Below are 19,888 nucleotides of genomic sequence, written 5' to 3'. Positions count from 1 at the left end.
CCTTCCCCATGTTTCTATTATATATTAATTACATATAATTATTCTTATATTTATAATTTCTTTATCTTATTTTAATTACATTGTTTGTTTTACTTATTATAAGCCTAATAATTATGTATCTCTCTATAAAATCTAGTAGTTTATCTGGAACAAGAATACGGGTTCTAAAGGTACCCGTATTCTTGTGAACTTAATACGATGTTGAAGTCGCGCGCGCGAGAAAACGCGTTCCCGTTGGCAACACTGGATCCAAGATCGACGGGTGGCGAGTCTCCTTGAGCGCTATCTCATTTTAGCGAGCGTTCGACTCACTCGCATGCAGTGGTGCTCCGCGCGCGAACTTCCGGGCCTTAATTATCCTAAATAGTAATTAGATGCTAAGACATCAGACATAGGCTGTATTCCAAATTTACTGCCAGCACTGAAAATGCTACAGTTTACGTTACATGCACTATAGATTTTCAGTACTGGCAGTCAATTTTGGGACGCAGCCTAAGTATCTAGTAAGCAACAGTAAGAACAACTGTTACAAGACAAAACAAAATATGAATAGAACACTTACATTTACAACTTATAATTTACAAATTTTAAGTTAGCTCAGGAAAAAGAGTGATTATAATGACTCATTTTAGACAATAGTGACTTTTTAGTAACTTATTAAAAAAAAAGTAATTTAACAAAAAAGTGATTTAATTAAGTGACTAAATGGCAGTGATGAAAACATAAGATAGTTATTGTTCTCATTTATATTTGTGTGAAATAATTGTTTGTATATAAATAAATTGGCATAGATGAATGAAATAAAGATTCCGAAAAAGTCAGACAAGCATAGTGCACAATCTATAAATATAAATCGTCGGCCATCCGACCATCGACACTGCATCTGTTTGGGATTGGAAGTTCAAGGTAATCAGGCTGTGCAGGCTACGAACGCTGGCAACGTTGCGACGATTTAACAGTAGTAGTATCATATCAGTATATATCCTATCCTGACAGAGAGAATGGTTATGTAGTGGTAAAAACAGTAGGTTATATTCGCGAAAACACAGACTTTAGTATTGCGCACGTTCTCGAGTTGGTCGCTCACATATCTTATCGCGCGAGAGAAGGTAAATATCGCTGGCACATCGAACGATAACAGTATACAGTTTCTACTTTTATCAGTCTCTTCTATTTCTCTCTCTCTCTCTCTCTCTCTCTCTCTCCCCCTCTCTCAAACATATATTTTTCTTTCCTTTTTTTTTTACTTTTTCAGCTATTTTCAGTGTTGTTACAGTGACCATCGCCGAAATTCGGATTTGAAGCGTGCCGCGAGTACGGTTTCGATTCTGCGCTCTTCGCTTTTTCGAGGCGTTCGATCAGGCAGCGAGACATCCATTTTGACAGTACGACAGCAAGATCGTGTAGAACACGCGCAACATCCATACACCTATTTTCGTTGATTATCAAGAGGCATATGAATATCACGTCACAGTTGTGCAGAAGATAATACATATATATATTTTCGTACGCTACCTCACACAGAGTATCTTTAAGAGTACGGCGTGGGCGCGGTGCATCATGGCGGTGGAATCAAGGTAAATACACGAGAAGCTCGTACGACATGCGCCGGTAAATGCTGTATTCTAAACGGGAATGACCTTTGACGGGACAATAGCGCGTAAGGGCGTAATTATTCATGCAGATGGTTTGGATTCGACCATTAGCGATTTAAATTTTGTAAAATGACGATAGAAATAGATAGGAATATGAGATACGTCGCGCTTTGACAAACTTTAAAAGAGAGTAATAGCATCGCGTAAAATTAAACGCTCTTATACAAAAGATTTTTATATGCATTTCAATGCTGTATAAGCATAAATTCATTATACTTTCAAAGGTTTTACATTTGAAAGATTCGAGTTTATATATCTTAGTGCTTTAAATTTCTATCATATCTAGTGTTCCAATCTTTCGCTGTATTTTCTGAAATGAGAATAACTATTGTTATTCTTCGACTTTATTATATATTAATCGTCGAAAATATCAAGTGCTATATTGAATTGTTACTATAATTGTGCGCTATAATTAACAAGTAATTTGTAATTTCATCGTAAATTGTAGATTCTTGGTGAATAATTAGATAGTCTATGTCGAAAACGTGACGTGAATATATTTGCTTGCGGATTCGCGCGAACTCATGAGAAATGCGAATTTCTGTAAGCCAATGCTGGTTCGTTTCGCACTGTTACGCGAGACCCAGTGGCGCCCAACTGTTTTGAAGCTGCAAAGTTTCCGGCATCATTAGCTCGCAACTTAGAACATGCTCCTGATTGATTGCATATTGTGCATGCAATTGATAGAAGTAAGTTTCATTCATTAGCAGCTGATAAGTCGATATCAAAATCCAATAAAATACAATAGTTTCCGCGATATTATTTTTATATATTTCCCTTAACTCAAATTATGCAAGACTTGACGTTGTTGACTTGTTTTTTTTTTAATTTTTGAAATATACAATGATTCATGAAACTGATCAAATCGTTACAAATCGTTATTGTTATGAATTTCTTTTAAAAATTCGTGAAAAAAGATATCTATAGCAAGACCGTAAATGTTTATTTATTTATACGTATATTATGTTGATGCTGCGATAGTATAGGATAACTCCGGCAAATACGCCGCGCTGGGATTTACGCCGTAAGTCAGAAAAAATAGAAGGAGTGGGGGTAATTTTCCCGCAACTACTCTGTTACATGCCTTTATGTTATATTAGTATTGTGTTATGATTTCTGTTATGAGCTTTTTACTGTTAATATTAATGAAATTATTGTGAGTTGAATCGATTTGTCACTGTAATAAGTAGCGCCATCATAAATTATAGTCTACATAAAATGATTATTGTAGGGCGTATAAAAAACCTAGTGGTTATTTCGTGATACATACGTGTAGAGGAATAAAGTAAAGCATGTTTTATAGCAAATACAAGTGCTTTGCTTTCGTATTCTTTGTTTAGTTTGCTGTCTTGTATATCCCATCTATTTGGGATATACGGCATTTTTAGCGGATGAGATTTATGCCCAAAGCATATAAAGTGCGCAGATTGAATTCATTGCACTAAGTGCAATGAATATATTACATAAAATATGTACCTCATACATATGTAGAAAGATTGTAATTATTATTTATTACTTTGTATACATATTTATCATTCTTATTCCTTAATACAACTTTATAAACGTATTTTATGAGTGTTTATTGTGTCATTTTATGTCTTATTTATAAGCGTTATTTGTAAATTTTTCGTACATGTAAATGAGCCGTACATACCCTCTTCTCCCCCTATGAGTGGCCATATATCCCACTCCTATGGGATATATGGTAAAAAAATGCAAGGATTTCAAGAAGTTCATTTCTTAATATGAAAAATAAATATATATATATATATTTCGGATTTCTAATATTTTTTTCATAGTAGTAGACAGTACAAAGTTTTTACTGATATAGTTCGTTTACTTTAAACATAATAAATAATACTTAATAAATTAAGTTTTTGATAGGTGCAGCGTATATACCGGAATTACCCTATTTGATCTGTTTTGAGTCACTATACACTTTACAAATCATGTTTTAATATATTTGGGCATAAATAGTAAAATTAGTAACAATGAAAAGCAATCAATAAATATATTTTTGTTGATGAGTTTTTAGCATCAAATTAGTAATATGATGTATTCTTTACTTCATTAATTTATTTAAATACTTTATACGGGAGTACTTTTATTCGAATATTTTTAATCGAATCCATAGATATATACATACATATGTATAGGTTACATATATTTTTTATGATATTTCCAATTATATTCCTAACTATATGAACAGCTCAAATGTATGCGTAAAATCAAATATTAGTGCTAACATTCGTGTAGTAATAATAGTAAAATATTATTCATCATGATATCACGCGCTACACAAAGTACCTAATAATTTCTAAAGGCTCGCGCTTTTCTTAATTTTTCCATTCTTTAAGTCATTGTTAGTTTTGGCAAATGCTAGATGTAGATAGATAGTGGTAAATTCAAGGGTAAATTATTAGCGAATCGTGCATAAACCGCATGAAGCGAGCTCATAGAAACACCCGATGGTAGCAATAATCGTAGATCTACGAAGACTTCATTATCACTACGTGATGTACACGAGTATATATACACACACACGCTCATGAGAACGCGAGAAAGCATTATTGTCTGTTAGATTATGTTCGCAATCGATCGATGATTTACTGTGTGCACGGTATCATGTGTACTCTTGAGATTTATTATCTTCCATAGAATTCAACATTATTGTGTCCGAATTGTGACCAATCAGCATTGACCGGGTTGATTTCGCGTGGAAAAACCTGTTAACGCTAGAACGTGATATACGAATATGAAAAATCTATCATAGGTTAAAATAAGATTAACTACGTTAATAAATGTTAATTGCTATAGTTGCAAAAGAATATTTCAAACTTGTGATAAAATATTTTCTAATTAAACTGTGTATCTTTCGATTGTAATTCTAGATTAAATTTAATCATCGGTTTTACTTAACGAAACATTTCACAACTGTGATACTAATTACACATAGATAGCCTAGTCAGGATAAATATTTTTTATTTCTGACTCAGATAATTTTGCATCGATGCTAGAGATGCTACAAGATACTCCGGAAGATGTTATCGTTAGATGATCGTAAGAACCGAATGTTTTCATAGCCACTCGCTGACACCATTTTTCAGAATTACTTTCAAAATTTTCATACATTTCATGCAGTACATTTCCTATAAAGTATATGTGCACATCTGCTTCTCTAATATTTTCTTTCCTTTTGTATAAAAAGAATCTTTGTGATATTATGGCAAGAGGTTTATGTAGCTTTTTTATATGTATATAGCAATATTTGTATAGATTTTATATAAACTTTCTTACTCTGGAATATGAACGTTTACATATCAACGAACACATTCTACAATTATATTATCTTTAGTTTTTTACTCATTTCTGTATGTTACATGTTCAAATATATATCCATATACACTAAATCCTGGATAAAAACATAAAATATATTATTTAATAATTTTTTATATAAATATTCGTATTCTATAAATATTTAAATATCATTTTAATGATAACAATTTTCGATTATTTATATCTAAGCAATTTAGCAGCGACTACTTTCGTCTGTGAAAGCGATGCTAGAGATATTGTTAATATAATGCTAATGTATTCTACGTGGAACTTGCCATCAGTAATCTTATCTAACGATTATATTCGTCTAAATTATTAAACCATTTTGTTCTCCAAGTCTTACATTTAATAACACGTATCTTCATTTTAATGCTAAATGTAAAAGAAGATAACGATATTTACCTATAGTCACCGTCATCGATAAGAATACTATGTATTTTACAGAATATTTATTTGTTGCAACCCGATACTCTAAAAAAATTTATCTTCTAACAAAATGTCATATCTATGATTAAATAAATTAAATTGAGTTAAAAAAATATTAATAATATTATACTTTCACCGTTATATTTGTGATTTTATTTAATATTGGATGTACAAATAAGTTTTATAGTAAAGCGTTTTTTTGTGTAATGTATAATTTAAACTTAGAATTTAAATATTTTCGCGCTCTTTTGATATGTAGTGATGCTTAATGTGTACTATTAAAAAACACAATTGACTTCACAAAATTGGAAACTTAACCTCAAAATTAAATGGTTTTAAAATGGCGAGCGACAAGCAATTTATTCGACACTGCATTCGATACGAATTTCATCAAAGAAAAAGCGCTGCTAAAGCAGGTGAATCAATTTGTTCTGTTCTTCGAGTCAATGTTGTATCCAAAAGTACGTGTGAGTTTTGGTTTAGGCGATTTAAAGAGGATGATTTTGATGTTAGCGATAGAGAACGTAGTGGTGCTCCTCGGAAGGTTACAGACAATGAATTGCAAGCATTACTCGATCAAAACTCATGTCAACACAAAACGAACTTGCACAGCAAGTTGGAGTAACTCAACAAGATATTTCAATTCGTTTACGGCAGATGGGAAAGATTCTGAAGGAAGCAAAGTGGGTGCCGCATGCATTAAGTTTGCATTTGCTTCATGACAACGCCAGGCCTCATGTTGGCAAACCTGTAAAAAAAACGTTGCTAGCTCTTGGTTGGGAAGTTTTACCGCACCCGGCGTATAGCCCAGACATAGCCTCTTCTGATTATTATTTATTCCGGTCAATGCAAAACGTCAATGTCCGGTATACACTTTCGAGCATTTGAAGAATTGCGAAAATGGGTGGATAATTTTATCGCATCGAAAGACGAAACCTTCTTCTCTTCTGGAATTCGTAAGCTGCCCGAAAGATGACTAAAGGTCATAGATAATGATGGAAATTATTTTGATAATTGAGTGTTTTCGTTTTTAAATAAATAAATATTAAATTTCATTAAAAACGCTTTAAAACTTATTTATACACCCAATATGTTGATTTTTACATTTAATAAAACACAATAGATAAAAATAAAATAAAAATATTTTAGATTCATGGATTAAAGGAGAAAAAAAGAAATTTTACTTGATTTCTTTGCGTACCAATTACCATGCTGTTACTCTCATTCGCCCTGTTCATCATCATTGATTTTTTAAAATAAAAATAATTTGTTAGTCTCAAATTATTATTATGAAAGAATATTTGTTAACATACAAACAAAAAATATTAATTATATATATATATAATCCTTTTCCATTTTATTAACTTCCCTCTCCAAGAAATATGCTATTTAATGTAATTTAATACAATGGCATTTGATATTAAAAACATAAAATATATAAAATTAATAAAAATGATATAAAAATAAAAATGTTTTAGATACGTTTATTATTATAACGATCCACCTTTAAAAAAATTGATAACAAGTCATTTGTATTAGAAATAATATACAAGATGAAAAAAGATATCTCTTTCTCTCTCTCTCTCTCTCTCTCTCTCTCTCTCTCTCTCTTTCACAAGATAGAAATGATTCCCCAAGTTAATAACTCCAGGACTATTAAAATCTGTACCCATTGAAATACATTATCCATTGCACTAAATAAATGATAGTATCGATATCATTTAAAGATATTATAACATAGGCCGGTATTCATAGTTGATTCTTATTTTAAGACCGTCTTAAGTAGTGTCTTAAGTCGCTAATACGGCCTTCATATTGGTTCATGATTTCTTAAGACTGTACTTAAGACGGTCTTGAATATAAGATCTGACTATGAATACCACCCATAATCAACGTGAATCATCTGAGAACAAAAGTTTTATCTGATCTTTAATTATTGCTTTATGTTTATCGAATAATATTATTTTACATAAAATGGTGTGTACAAATGCTCGAAAATGCAAAACGTGTGCGTAAATGGTTAAACTTTAAAGAAGTGAAAGTGTGAAAATGAATGGAAATAAGTCAAAACTAAAGTAATAATAAGGGAAAAAGAAACTTTTGAATTATTTTAACATTACACACACACGTCCGGTAGTTTAATAACACTGTGTAAATTTTAGACTGTAGTATTTATCTTAGTCTTTTAACGTTTGCGTCACTAATTCGCCATAAAGTATTATATGTATAGTAATTTTATTTCTTTTCACATGCGAATATTCAATCCGCTCTCTTATCCGATTTTATCTGAGCAAAAATAAGAAGAAATTGTAAATATGAAAAGACAGATGTATGGGTAAACATTCCCGTAGAGAAAATCAAATGCGACCCTGTCCTATAAACACTGCAAGATACATCGAAAAACAAATGTAGGAATATTTATATTTCCTGTTTGTGATTCATTGAGAGATTTTGTAGATAATTTTACTGAAAATAAAAGCATAAAATTTTGAATATAATTATAGAAATAATAAGAATAACAGTTAAAATTTGTTTACAAACATTTATATTTAAAAATGAAATTAAAGCATTTGTATTTATTCTTCAATATTATAATATATCTAACAGGTCACAATTTTAGCAAATAAATAATTCTAATGGATAAATGGCATTGAGTGCATCTCATCATTCTGTCTCATTTTCTTTTTTTGATGAACATTTTTATCTTCCACTGTAATTATATTGACTTCAATGGACCTATCGTATTCTCGCTAATGATTAATTATCTTGCTTTTGTCTAATCAGATTTGCTAATAATTAGTGAGACGTTCAAATAACATGGATAATGATTCATTTCAGATGGATGCCATGTCAATTGAAAATTGAAACGAATATTTGCAGCGGCGAATACGATGGCATTATTCTGGTGTCAGGAAGTACCCCTGGATCCAACGAGCCGGAACCCTTCAAAACCGTACTCTATACCGCGGCCCAGATCGATGCTGCACTGGGCGTGATCGGCGCGGTTTTGCCCATCAATTTGCTCGCAAAAAGGCTCATTTACAGCCCAACGGGTCCGCTTAACATGGATTATCACGATGTGCGGAGTTTCGCAGAGGCAGCCACGAAGGGAATAAAACGGTAATTCTTTTGTGTGATCCTACACGTTTTTCTTTCTTTTTATAGTTTTTTTAAAGGGAGTGCCGAACTAACAGAACCGTTATGTCTATAGAAATATATTTTATATATGTACATATTATATCAATTTATTTTATCAATTTTTAAATACGATTTTATAACACATTTAAATAAAAATATATTATATTGAATAAAGATATAAAGAAACGATATATGTTGTAATCCGGTAATATATAGAATTCAAATCCGCATTTATTAGCCGATTGTGAGTCAAAAGCGTACGGTCAAAGTGCTAGGACGAATCGTGCAGTCCCTGCATTTTTGCAATTTCGAGAATGCGTGGCGATCTTGTTGACATGTAGATTTGAATGTTATACATAATGTAGTTATTGGACTACACATATATAATCTTTAATATTTCTGTCTGAATATATGCAAATGGAGAAAATGAATTTTACTATCATAGCAAAACTGTTGCTACTACTATATATAATATTTGAGATGAAGGTAAACAAATTTTACTCTACCATAACTAATTATTTGATATCGAAATTTATTTTGATAATAAGGTAAAAAAATCTTGATAGAAGTAAATTTGCTTAAATTTTGTGCATTTTGTTAGAGGTAGCTACTTTACTGCAAAGGATATAGCAGGATAAGGAGGTGGTTTCAGGCCACAGCAGTAATCGATTGTCATAGGAGGCAAAATTAACACACTGATGAAAGAATATTTTGTGCAAAATTTCATTCCAAAAGAGCCACATCGTTTCGAGATATCGAACAAAATGTGATTTTTCATTAGTATTTTTTTTCTCCTTTAAATTTAAACGGATCTTTACAAAAAAAATTATGGATATAAAAGGTATCAAAAAGATTAGAGTAAGAATTTTTTTTGTCATTCTTGGCTCAAAATTCTGTTTTTAAAAAATTCAAAAATTTTTTAAATTACATTTTTTATATGATCTGAATGTTTTACCACTTTTAAAATAATTCAGCAGCTAAATCTTATCATAAATTATATTCGTGTTTTTTTCAGATTTTTAGATTTGGTGAAACATACAAAAAAAAATTAAAACCGTTTTTTCGCCATTTTCCGACCTAAAATACATTAGTTGACATATTTTAAGTTGTTCTTAAATGTAATTTTACTTACCTCCGATCCCACTTCTGCAGACAATAGTTTAAATCATGCATTTTTGCATATAATTGTTTCTTTGATTTCTTAGAAATGGTATTTTTTTATATAACATTAGAAAGTGAGTTAATAGAAAATACAAAATTAATTTTGTAATGTGTACATATAAAACGAATTTTGGATTAAATAGCCTTGTAGATAAAAAACCTGAAGTCTCTTGACATTATATTAGAGTAAGATAAGTTTATCATGTTTATGTGCTTAACAACATTAGAAATTAGTCTTTGCTTTAAAAAAATGAAATAAATGCTGAAATCAGTTAAATTAATTTTTCTGAAGGAGAAAAAATGGAATTCTCGTTGTTTAACCTACGCGAACTTTATAATATTAAAGTTTTAAACTATTGTCTGCGGAAGTGAGATCGAAGGTAAGTAAAATTACATTTAAAAACAACTTAAAATATGTCAATTAATGTATTTTAGGTCGGAAAATGGCGAAAAAAAGCCATTTTAATTTTTTTTGTATTTATGTTCCACCAAATCTAAAAATCTGAAAAAATCACGAATATAATTTATGATAAGATTTAGCTGCTGAATTATTTAAAGTGGTAAAACATTCAGATCACATATAAAAAATGCAATTTAAAAAATTTTTGAATTTTTTAAAAACAGAATTTTGAGCCAAGAATGACAAAAAAATTCTTACTCTAATCTTTTTGATACCTTTTATATACCCATAATTTTTTTTGTAAAGATCCGTTTAAATTTAAAGGAGAAAAAAAATACTAATGAAAAATCACATTTTGTTCGATATCTTGAAACGGTGTGGCTCTTTTGGAATGAAACTTTGCACAAAATATTCTTTCATCAGTGTGTTAATTTTGCCTCCTATGACAATCGATTACGTGCTGTGGCCTAAAACCACCTCCTTATCCTGCTATTTGCTCTTTTGCAACATCACTGCTTTAATTAAAATAAGAATTAATGTATTATTATAAAGTAATTTATAAATTTACAATAAATATATTGTATTTCTCTATTCCCAGCAAATAAATTAGTATTTTTTATGAATTTTTATTGTCTACGTAATATAATTTACATTAATGTTTATTGTTAATATGTTAATTTTTATGTGACATATTTAATATGCTATGCTACTATACTAAATAAAAAAGTATTTAACAAAGACAAAAAATAGACATACTTTTTATAAAAATTATCATTAAATAAAAATCAATGATAAATGTAAAATCATATATTGCGCGCTTTTTATTGCCTATTTTACAAAGTATTACATTTTTATTGCCTTTAACTTTTGATCTGACACTCCTTGGTAATTACGGACTAATAATTACCCGTTGATGCAGTTTCTTCATGTTATCGATTAACTAAATGATAGTTATTGACATAGCTATATAAGTCCTGGTTATCTCTCATTTTGAGGAGAGATGAGAATGCTATAGAGACAACAAAAGGAATAACATACAGTGACACAATGCTATTAAAGCAACGCCGCGCACCTACACTGTCTCTTTTTAATTTCAGTTCAACAAAATTTCTACATGTTCATTCTTTGTCTATACATACACAAATCAATATTTATTGCGCAAAACAAAATATTTTTTTCATTTTTTTGATTCTTTAACAATAATCACTAATAATTCAACAATATTTTTAATCTCTTTGGTATTTCTAATAAGCATTCTTCAACTATATAAGGGACACTTTACTAAATTCCACAATCGAAGCGCGCAAATTCCAGTGTTTTTCATTGTCCGGGTATAATTGGATTTAGCGAGCATACCCAGGAAGTGACGTTATATCTGCGTTCTCGTGTCGACAATTTGCATATATTTGAAAAAAATCATTGTATTTTTTTCGAACTCGTTACAATTAATCGAAATCAGTATCAGAGTAATTAATTAAGTGCTCTTGATTGTATGTTTACAATTTCAAACATCTTCGCACCCGCATCGAGTGTTCATTCACTAGCGACATGATAGTCTTGCAACGAAACGAGCCACGAACGATTGTCAGCGTTTTGTGTACTCCAATAGCTGCATAGGGGAAACGCAATGATGTACGAACGAAATTCCGCGCGAACCATACGCCCGTCCGTCCCGAAATTCGATTGAAAAATGAAATTCCTGTCCGTTTGGCACAACTGTTTTTTTTTTTTTTCACGCGGACAGTAGTGACGTTAACGAAAGATTGGCATGGATCAGCACGTTCTATGTTAGTAGAAAAAAGTAATGAACGTGTTCTTGTAATGCGTATCAATTTAGAGTAAAGCGAAGTAATTTGGATAGGTTAACATTGCAGAAATTTTGAAATTGTATAAAAGATTGAGGATGTATGGTGTATATAATTAAACATACAAAACTTACATTATATTGCACCAGTAAAGTATGTTTAATTAAATATAGGGGAGACCAGGGTCGGTTGTTTTGATTAGTGAATTTTAGAAAAAAGTGGATGCCTGATTTTGAAATATATTCATTATAATATACCTTCATCCTTTAGATATTAAAAAAAATATTACTCGAATTCATCATATCGTAAAAATAAGCTATTTAATTGTAAATGAAGCTGTGAAAATGTGACAATTAACCCCGTGTTCTGGGTTGATTATCACACGTTCTAGAATTGGCAGTAGCATATCTGTTATGGACAACACATATAAAAAATACAATTTTTATTTTGATATCAGTTCTATTATATTTTGAGAAATAATAGTAATTATGGTATTAATATAAATAAAATAGTAATTTTAATCATAAAATAGGTAATTTGTTTACCGTAGTTTCTATACAATTTCTGTATGAAAAATGAAAAAACATATATATCTATATGAAATATAATATATTTGTGAGTATATTCTCTAAAAATGTGTTCTCTAAAGATATTAAAATTAATTGTCACCTAACCTCATCTCATTTTGATCAATCTACCCCACATAGCCATTTTTTATAAAAGAGATTGTATTCACAAACTTTTTCAGAATAATGATTAATTAATTGTAGCAAAGATATTCTAACTAAGACATGTCATTTTCTATGAATACAAGGATATCACGATTAATAATGCTAAAGACTTGTCAGACAACAAAATAGGTGATAAGAAAAATTTACTCACCAACTTCATTTTCTTAAAAACCGTTATAAATAATATATACAATACTTGTAGTGCAAATCATTTTACACAAAAATTAATATTATATCAGTAATCTACATTCAAAAAAAGAGATTTTTCTGCCATATCCTGTTTGAATTGTAAGCATTTTAACAATCAACTCCGTACAACTAGCCCCAGTCTCCCCTATAAACAGGGTGACTCCGGCAAATACGTTAAGAGATTTTTCTGCCATGTCCTGTTTGAGCTATAAGCATTTTGATGACAATCAACCCCGTACGACAACTAGCCCCAGTCTCCCTACTATACGACCTCGATCTTTTATACAATTTAAAAATTTCTGTTAACGTATCCAAATTATCTTTGCTTTACCCTATACGCATTTCGTTTTAATAGTAAGTATTTTTTAAATTTAATTGTAATTTACAATTTTGCATAATATCAAAAGCGGGCTAAAAAATAAGCGTGGCATTATTATTACATATCACCGCGTCACAAAAATATATCAATTTTAATAAATACTTAAAATATATACCATAAATAATATAAACAGTAAACAATAAAGTAATAAATTAAAAATAAAGTATAAAGCATAAAGCTCATAAACTCTTGGATGCCAGCTTCTGTATAATTATTTGAAAGTATAATTTGCATACACTTGTAATTTATTTTTCTCCTCGTGCAAACCTTCGTAGTATTCTCCAGAGGAAACTGGTCACAACCTTTGAATTTTATTCTTTTAGTCTGTATTTTAATTATTACCAATGTTTCCTGCGGGCAAAACTGTTATCACGCTCCGTTACATATCTAAGCAATAATATAGTACCTATTTACAGTCCTTTAAGATCTCGAAATAATAGCGGTGCACGGTTCTACGCGACATTAATACCAAACTCAAATCAGAAGTACTTTGTTGAATTGAGAATAGAACGGAAGATTTAAGAACCGTGATATAACGACAGTTTCTCAAAATTACCAAGTACGAGACATCGCACACAACGCAGGAACATTTAACAAAGTTTAAACATGATAGCAATATACTTCAGGAATAGATTAATAGTTCGTGATTCGCAAAAGTAAGAGGCACCTTCGGTTATCTAGCTCACGTTTGTATTACACCCGACAAGATGAAAATTAGATACAAGGAGAGTGAGAATGACCATTTGTGTCTCGGGATACTCAATGAGAATCGTACTTTTCTCCAGAGAACTCATTTCTCTTCTCCTTTTTGCATGAACGTCCTCTGGAGTGTAGTATTACTGCAGGTTCTATGGTAGCAATATTATTGCGTGGATTATGATGTCCGCCGACAATCACCGAATATAACGATATGTCCGCATCGTAATTATTGTCAACTTCCTTTTAAGCCATATACCTATGTAAATCCTTCTACCTCTGATTTCCATTTTTATGATATCTCTTGATTCTTTATTTAGATTTTTATTTTTATAACTGATTCTTATATGTCCTTCGCTATTAGTTATATTGTTATTTGACATTAAGAATATTTGATTTTGATTAATTTAATTTAGATTCTCAGATTGGTATTCTACTGTTGATTTATCAATCTGTTAATAGGATAATTCTTGACCGACTGAGACTTTTGTTGACACCATTTAAAAAAAAATAATAGCGTTATCGCTAATTTATGGAAAACGAGAAAAAAATTTTGGTTTCACATACACAGGATTTATCTAATCTGGATAATTTTGGATTAGAAAGACTGAAAAAAGTAAAATATAATCTTACTTCAAAATTGATTTCATTGTATGATCAAATATTATTGTATTAGAATAATATATAATTCATCAATGTAACTGAGTTTATAACTTTTCTGCATTTATTAGGGCTTTAAAAGCTGGCGTAAAATGTCCTTTGTTGGTACTACTGCCAGATGATCGTTTTGAGAACGTTGAGCTAGTCACGCTTCTTGGTGCTTTGGAGGGTCTCTACGTGGTGAGTTCTATTACAATAAATTATTCGTCATAATATTATAGTCAACATGTCGAAATAATATTATAATAAATTGATCATATCATATTTTTTAAATGTCTTTTATTTGGGAAGTAGAATATTAAGTGATTTCAAATATTATTAATAAAACAAAATTTATAACTGCATAGATGTACGAAAATTTATATAGTAAGATAAATGAATAATCATTACTTTATTATTAGAACTTCATGCATGGAGACATTTAAGAAAAAAGTCTCTATTAGCTCATTTGATTTAATTCAATTGAAAATAGCAATCACAGATTTCCCACTCATAACGATTGCTAAATGTGGAAAAGTTAAATCGATCGGTACTAAACGTTACTGAGATAGTAGAATTTAAAAATAGAAATGGGAAAAATCGCTGGCTGAACTCGAGAGAATCGATAAGCGAATGTTACTCGATTGTGCCAATATATCCGGTTAAGGCATTTCGCAGATAGTTGGTACAGTTGTGGTTATATGAGAGCCGTTTAAACCAATCAAACAGATACAACATAGCTTTGTGCGCATCTACACTGGCAGAATAGGAAACCTGTAGTTGTATCTGAAAGGAATTCATCTCCGTGTTTCAGCCGAGTTTGATGTGCTGCGGTCTGATTGGCTGCCCCCAAGTTATTCACCATATTCTAACTCTAGTAAATCCGTCTAAACCTAAACTAAATTGCTACTGTGATCTTAATCCATAACTAATGACTAAGTGAGCTGCGCAACGCAATTCAACTAATCTGTAATATTTTACGAAAACAGAATTAATTCCTCTTCATTAATGTCCAATCGTCCCAATAAGATTCTATTCGCTATAATCGGATAATTACTATAAACCTCTGAATATTTATTATTTAATAATTATGAGAAGCTAGGATACGTGGATAATTTGCAAACATTTGCATTTCACAACGATTAATGCAAGTATCATAATCCATGTCATGCATCCAATGTAGACTGATTACAATCATTCGGTGCTGACAGGTGACCATATATCCGAGCTTCCAAAATTTATTTTTCTCGGATGCGAATGTATGTGACAGCGACAAAGGACACACAAAGCTTCAACACAAGACTTCGGCCAAGGATAAGATCATGGACGTTTCAATAAACAGTTCGTTCAATGTCTTGAATAAACGATAGTTCGATGACAGATACCGACGGCAAAGAGTGCGGTCAACTGCACTATCATCAAACAACACCTGCCACGGACAGACTCCGGCGCGGGCTATGCTTGATCGATAAGTGTGCAGCGTGTCTTACGGAGGATATCGGGTTGCACAACTCGATTGCGAGCTCCATTGTTCATTAACCTCAGCGCCGCCGCGGTTAATTACGGTCGAACGATAGTATCCGCGTTATTATGCGAACTTCCAAGTCGGAAGTTATCCGGCACGAGTATATGCGGTACGATCGATTTGTGAATTCTATAGTAATCGCCTTACCAGCGCGAGTCGCACGGTCGACTACATATGTCACTCATGCATGCGTACATACGTTCAACAATTAAAAATATTTAATTGAATACAGTCTTCCCATAAACGTCGTGAATATTAAATTTCAAATATCTTGCTAGCATAGGAATAGTGACTGATAAAACAGAAAACTTTTGTAACGATTTGTAACAAAATAATGTATAAATAACTTATAATGAAAGAGAAAAATGGTTACCATAATTTAATTATAATTTGTAGTCATTTTTCACATTTGACTATATATTTATAGTTATTTTAACTATACAAATACAGTCAATTGTGCTATTAATAATAATCACGCACAATGTTTGAAAATTTTTAGTTTTTCCTTAACATATTTTTTATGTTATTATTACCACATAAATAGTAAATGAATTTAGGAAAAAGACTATAATGGTAATTGCATTTACTGAATAAAAATGATTATTTTATTTATATCATTTACCTATATTTTGACATTTTATATTAATACTTGAAATTATCATAATTTATAATACAATTTTTTCATGTTATAGAGAACCATATATGATTATTATTATTAACATTATAGCAGTAATAACCATAAAAAAAGAGTACCATAGATATTATTTTATCATGCAATTATAGTCACAAATACCCAATACTTTTTTCTCGGTGTATGATTTAAAAATTTATAATACTATGTTATTCCAAAAGAGATTAATTTTCTTTACGACACTGTGTCAATTAAAATAAACTTACGACTACCTTTTTGTATAAAATGAACAATGAAACATGACACAATATTTTAAAGGTAAAAAGTAGCGTTTTGTGCAATTTCTATATATATACATATAAATTTTAAAGTTGGCTTATCCTTTTATTAATTTTCAATATCCAATAGTGCATAAGTGTTAACATGGTATTAATTCATCCGTCATAAAATAAAATGGCTGTTGAAGTAAAGAAAAGATCTAGACATTCATCTCTTGTCGAAGATTAAAGAAAGAGCGATTTTAAACCGATACAGTAAAAGCAGTTGCAAAAGAAGAAGGGCACTACGCTTGTGATCAATGTAGATTACACGCTAGAAAGGACAAGAGACTTGTTTTCGAACTTTGTATCACGGAGAAAGACCTATGAAATCTTTTAGATTTTCGCTGGGCTGAACATTATTTATTATAAAGAGCATTAAAAAAATTCTAGATTTAAGGTAGTAGTACTCCTCAAAAAAGTAAAAACTATCTAATCAACATATGTCGAAAAATAGAAAAATATTTCATATCTTTTATTGTTATATATACAAATTGGTGATATAATTTAATACTATTTTTATCTTAAAAATTACTTCATTAATGTCATATTAATTTGTTACACCATCGCGTTCAAATTTAAATCGAGATTTAGTTATTTCTTTCGGGACTTACGCGTGACAAAGCTTATCTAATAGTGAATGTTCTCATAATTCGTTGCACATACATAACAGACATTCTTTCGCATAAGTTCAAGGACCAAAATTCTAAGTTCGGATCACCAAGGGAGGAGCAGTTGGTCGGGGCTTGTTTGTGGGCGACAACGGGGTGTAGCAAGGGGTTAGGAGGACGCAGGAGGGTAAGCCGAGTGCTCTGCCCTATCAAGAGTAGCAAATGCTTGGCGTTCCTGAATCCTGGCGGCCGGCGAGGCGACCTAATTAGCGAAATACTCGGGTCTTCCCTCGTCTCGCCTCACCAACCGCTCAGCCTGCGGCACAGGAACGTTGTTGGCACCGAGCTCATACGCTTCTTTCTTGATAGTTCCCTCTTCTGACCCTCTTTCCTCTCTTGCGTCGCTCGTTCCTTCCGTCAGACGCAAATACGGGGCATCGTTTTCCAAATACCAGGAAGCGCCCTCGGAATTTCTGCGCCGCGTAATCGGAACACCGCATCGTCGCGAATCTTGCATCGGTCTCTTTCTCGCTTCTCTTGCAGCTAGCAGCTGCTTTTCTGACTTTTTCAATTCTTTCCGCTCGTTCGCAAGCTGCACGAACGCGCACCAGTGACAACACAAAAAGTCGCTCGTGAAACGGACCGCGCACGTGTCAGGTCGTAGAATCTTTTTGTTGAACAAAATTTAAACTCTATAACATATATATATATATACATATATATTGAGGTTGCACCTCTTATTTTCATTTTTACGTAAAAATGAATTCTTAGTGCAAAAATGAAAATAAGAGGAATCTCCAATGGCCTTGATCTTGACAAATGTTATCCAGGACATGATCCTGAACAACATTCGAGAGATTTTAACCTCGGTCGAACAACTTGCGTAATGCTAAGACCGTAGGTCTTAGCATTACGATTGTAGGGGAGACCGGGGATAGTAGACTCATTTTTCAGTTTCGAATTTTTACAGACGAAATTAAGAGACTTATCGAAAAAATAAATTCTAGTTTACCCAGTTACTACGTGCATTTGATTATCTAATAATATTTTAATAATAAAGGGAAACTGATGACTAAATAATATGAAAAAAAATGAATTTTTCTAATGCATTCCATCTGATTCAACTAGCCCCGGGACCGGGGTAAGATGACTAATGGTATGGGGTAATTCGACTAACATTATTAAAATAAAGATTAATGTATATTTTAAGATACATCTTTGGCAACATAATAACAAAACTTTTATAAAAATGTATTTTAAACAAAAACATATTTATTATAAAATAAAAAATGTATAACTTTGTACTAAATGACAATTTATCTAATCCGAATCGTTATCCGCGAATTACAGTTATAACAAACAATACGATAAGTTACTCTTTATGCATTTAGAGTGCCCACATGTTCACAAAATTATCCTTTTAATTATTCTTAATATTTTTACATTATTATTATTATTACTTCTATTACACTTAACAGTAATTTTGCAAAAGAAAGAAGGATATATGAACATATATGGATATGTTTTATATATAATTATATATGTTTATGAATATTTATACATGTTTATGTATAAATGTTCATAAACGTATATAATTTATCATATTATGTATGTATGTTTATACATACTTATATATATTCATGCATGAAAAATTTCTTATATCTATCTTCTTGTATCATGTAATTTAACTATTATTACTGGTAAAAAAAGTTGATAGAGAATGATTGAGAACGATAGGATTTCTATCAATTTGTATCGTTTTCTATAAGAAATCGTTTATATCATTTTCTATCGTTGACTTCGCGAGCCTCACGATTGATCGGATATGAATCCTATCGTGTTTTATCGGATTTTGTAAGATTCCTATAAGATCTGATTCAAATTAGTGAATTTACGAACCAAATTTCATATTCAAAACGATAGGATTTTTCTATCGTTCTCTATCAACGTTTTTACCAGGGCGTAGTGAATAACAGATTTTCTGACTTAACAAATTTTAACGATTAATATTTCGATTCACAAGGCACAACAATGCTTCTTTTTGCTAAATTCATTCTTTTTGTGCAAAAACACGTCGAATGAGCCTAGTTTTATCGAGATTGGACGTGAGGGAACTAAACTTATAACATTTGCCACTGAGGTAAATTTATTTAAAGGAATGAAATATTGCCACTCTTTTTCAAAACTGACTGTATTTTCACTCTTTTAGAGTGAGATTTCATTCCAAGAAGTTTGGGAGTAGATACTAT

General features: G+C 31.1%; 1 protein-coding gene across 6 annotated transcripts in view; it reads left to right on the top strand.

The window, feature by feature from the left end:
• The first annotated feature begins 1,002 nt into the window (after positions 1–1,002).
• Positions 1,003–19,888, top strand: part of LOC108727799 (putative aminopeptidase W07G4.4) — a 28,687-nt gene continuing 9,801 nt past the window's right edge. For 2 of the 6 annotated variants that reach the window (XM_018456048.1, XM_018456081.1), the window contains exons 1-4: positions 1,003–1,109; positions 1,256–1,577; positions 8,256–8,537; positions 14,648–14,756. In XM_018456048.1, the coding sequence (XP_018311550.1) occupies positions 1,561–1,577; positions 8,256–8,537; positions 14,648–14,756 (408 nt within the window). In that variant the 5' untranslated portion in view covers positions 1,003–1,109; positions 1,256–1,560. Of the gene's footprint in view, positions 1,141–1,255; positions 1,578–8,255; positions 8,538–14,647; positions 14,757–19,888 lie in introns of all 6 variants that reach the window. The other 4 variants (XM_018456054.1, XM_018456070.1, XM_018456061.1 and 1 more) reach the window with 4 other exon arrangements.

The sequence above is a fragment of the Mycetomoellerius zeteki genome, unplaced genomic scaffold, assembly GCF_001594055.1.
Source record: "Mycetomoellerius zeteki isolate Tzet28-1 unplaced genomic scaffold, Tzet1.0 scaffold113, whole genome shotgun sequence".
NCBI lineage: Eukaryota > Metazoa > Arthropoda > Insecta > Hymenoptera > Formicidae > Mycetomoellerius > Mycetomoellerius zeteki.
Note: the sequence above shows the minus strand (reverse complement) of the source record. Positions and strands in the feature narration are given on the sequence as shown.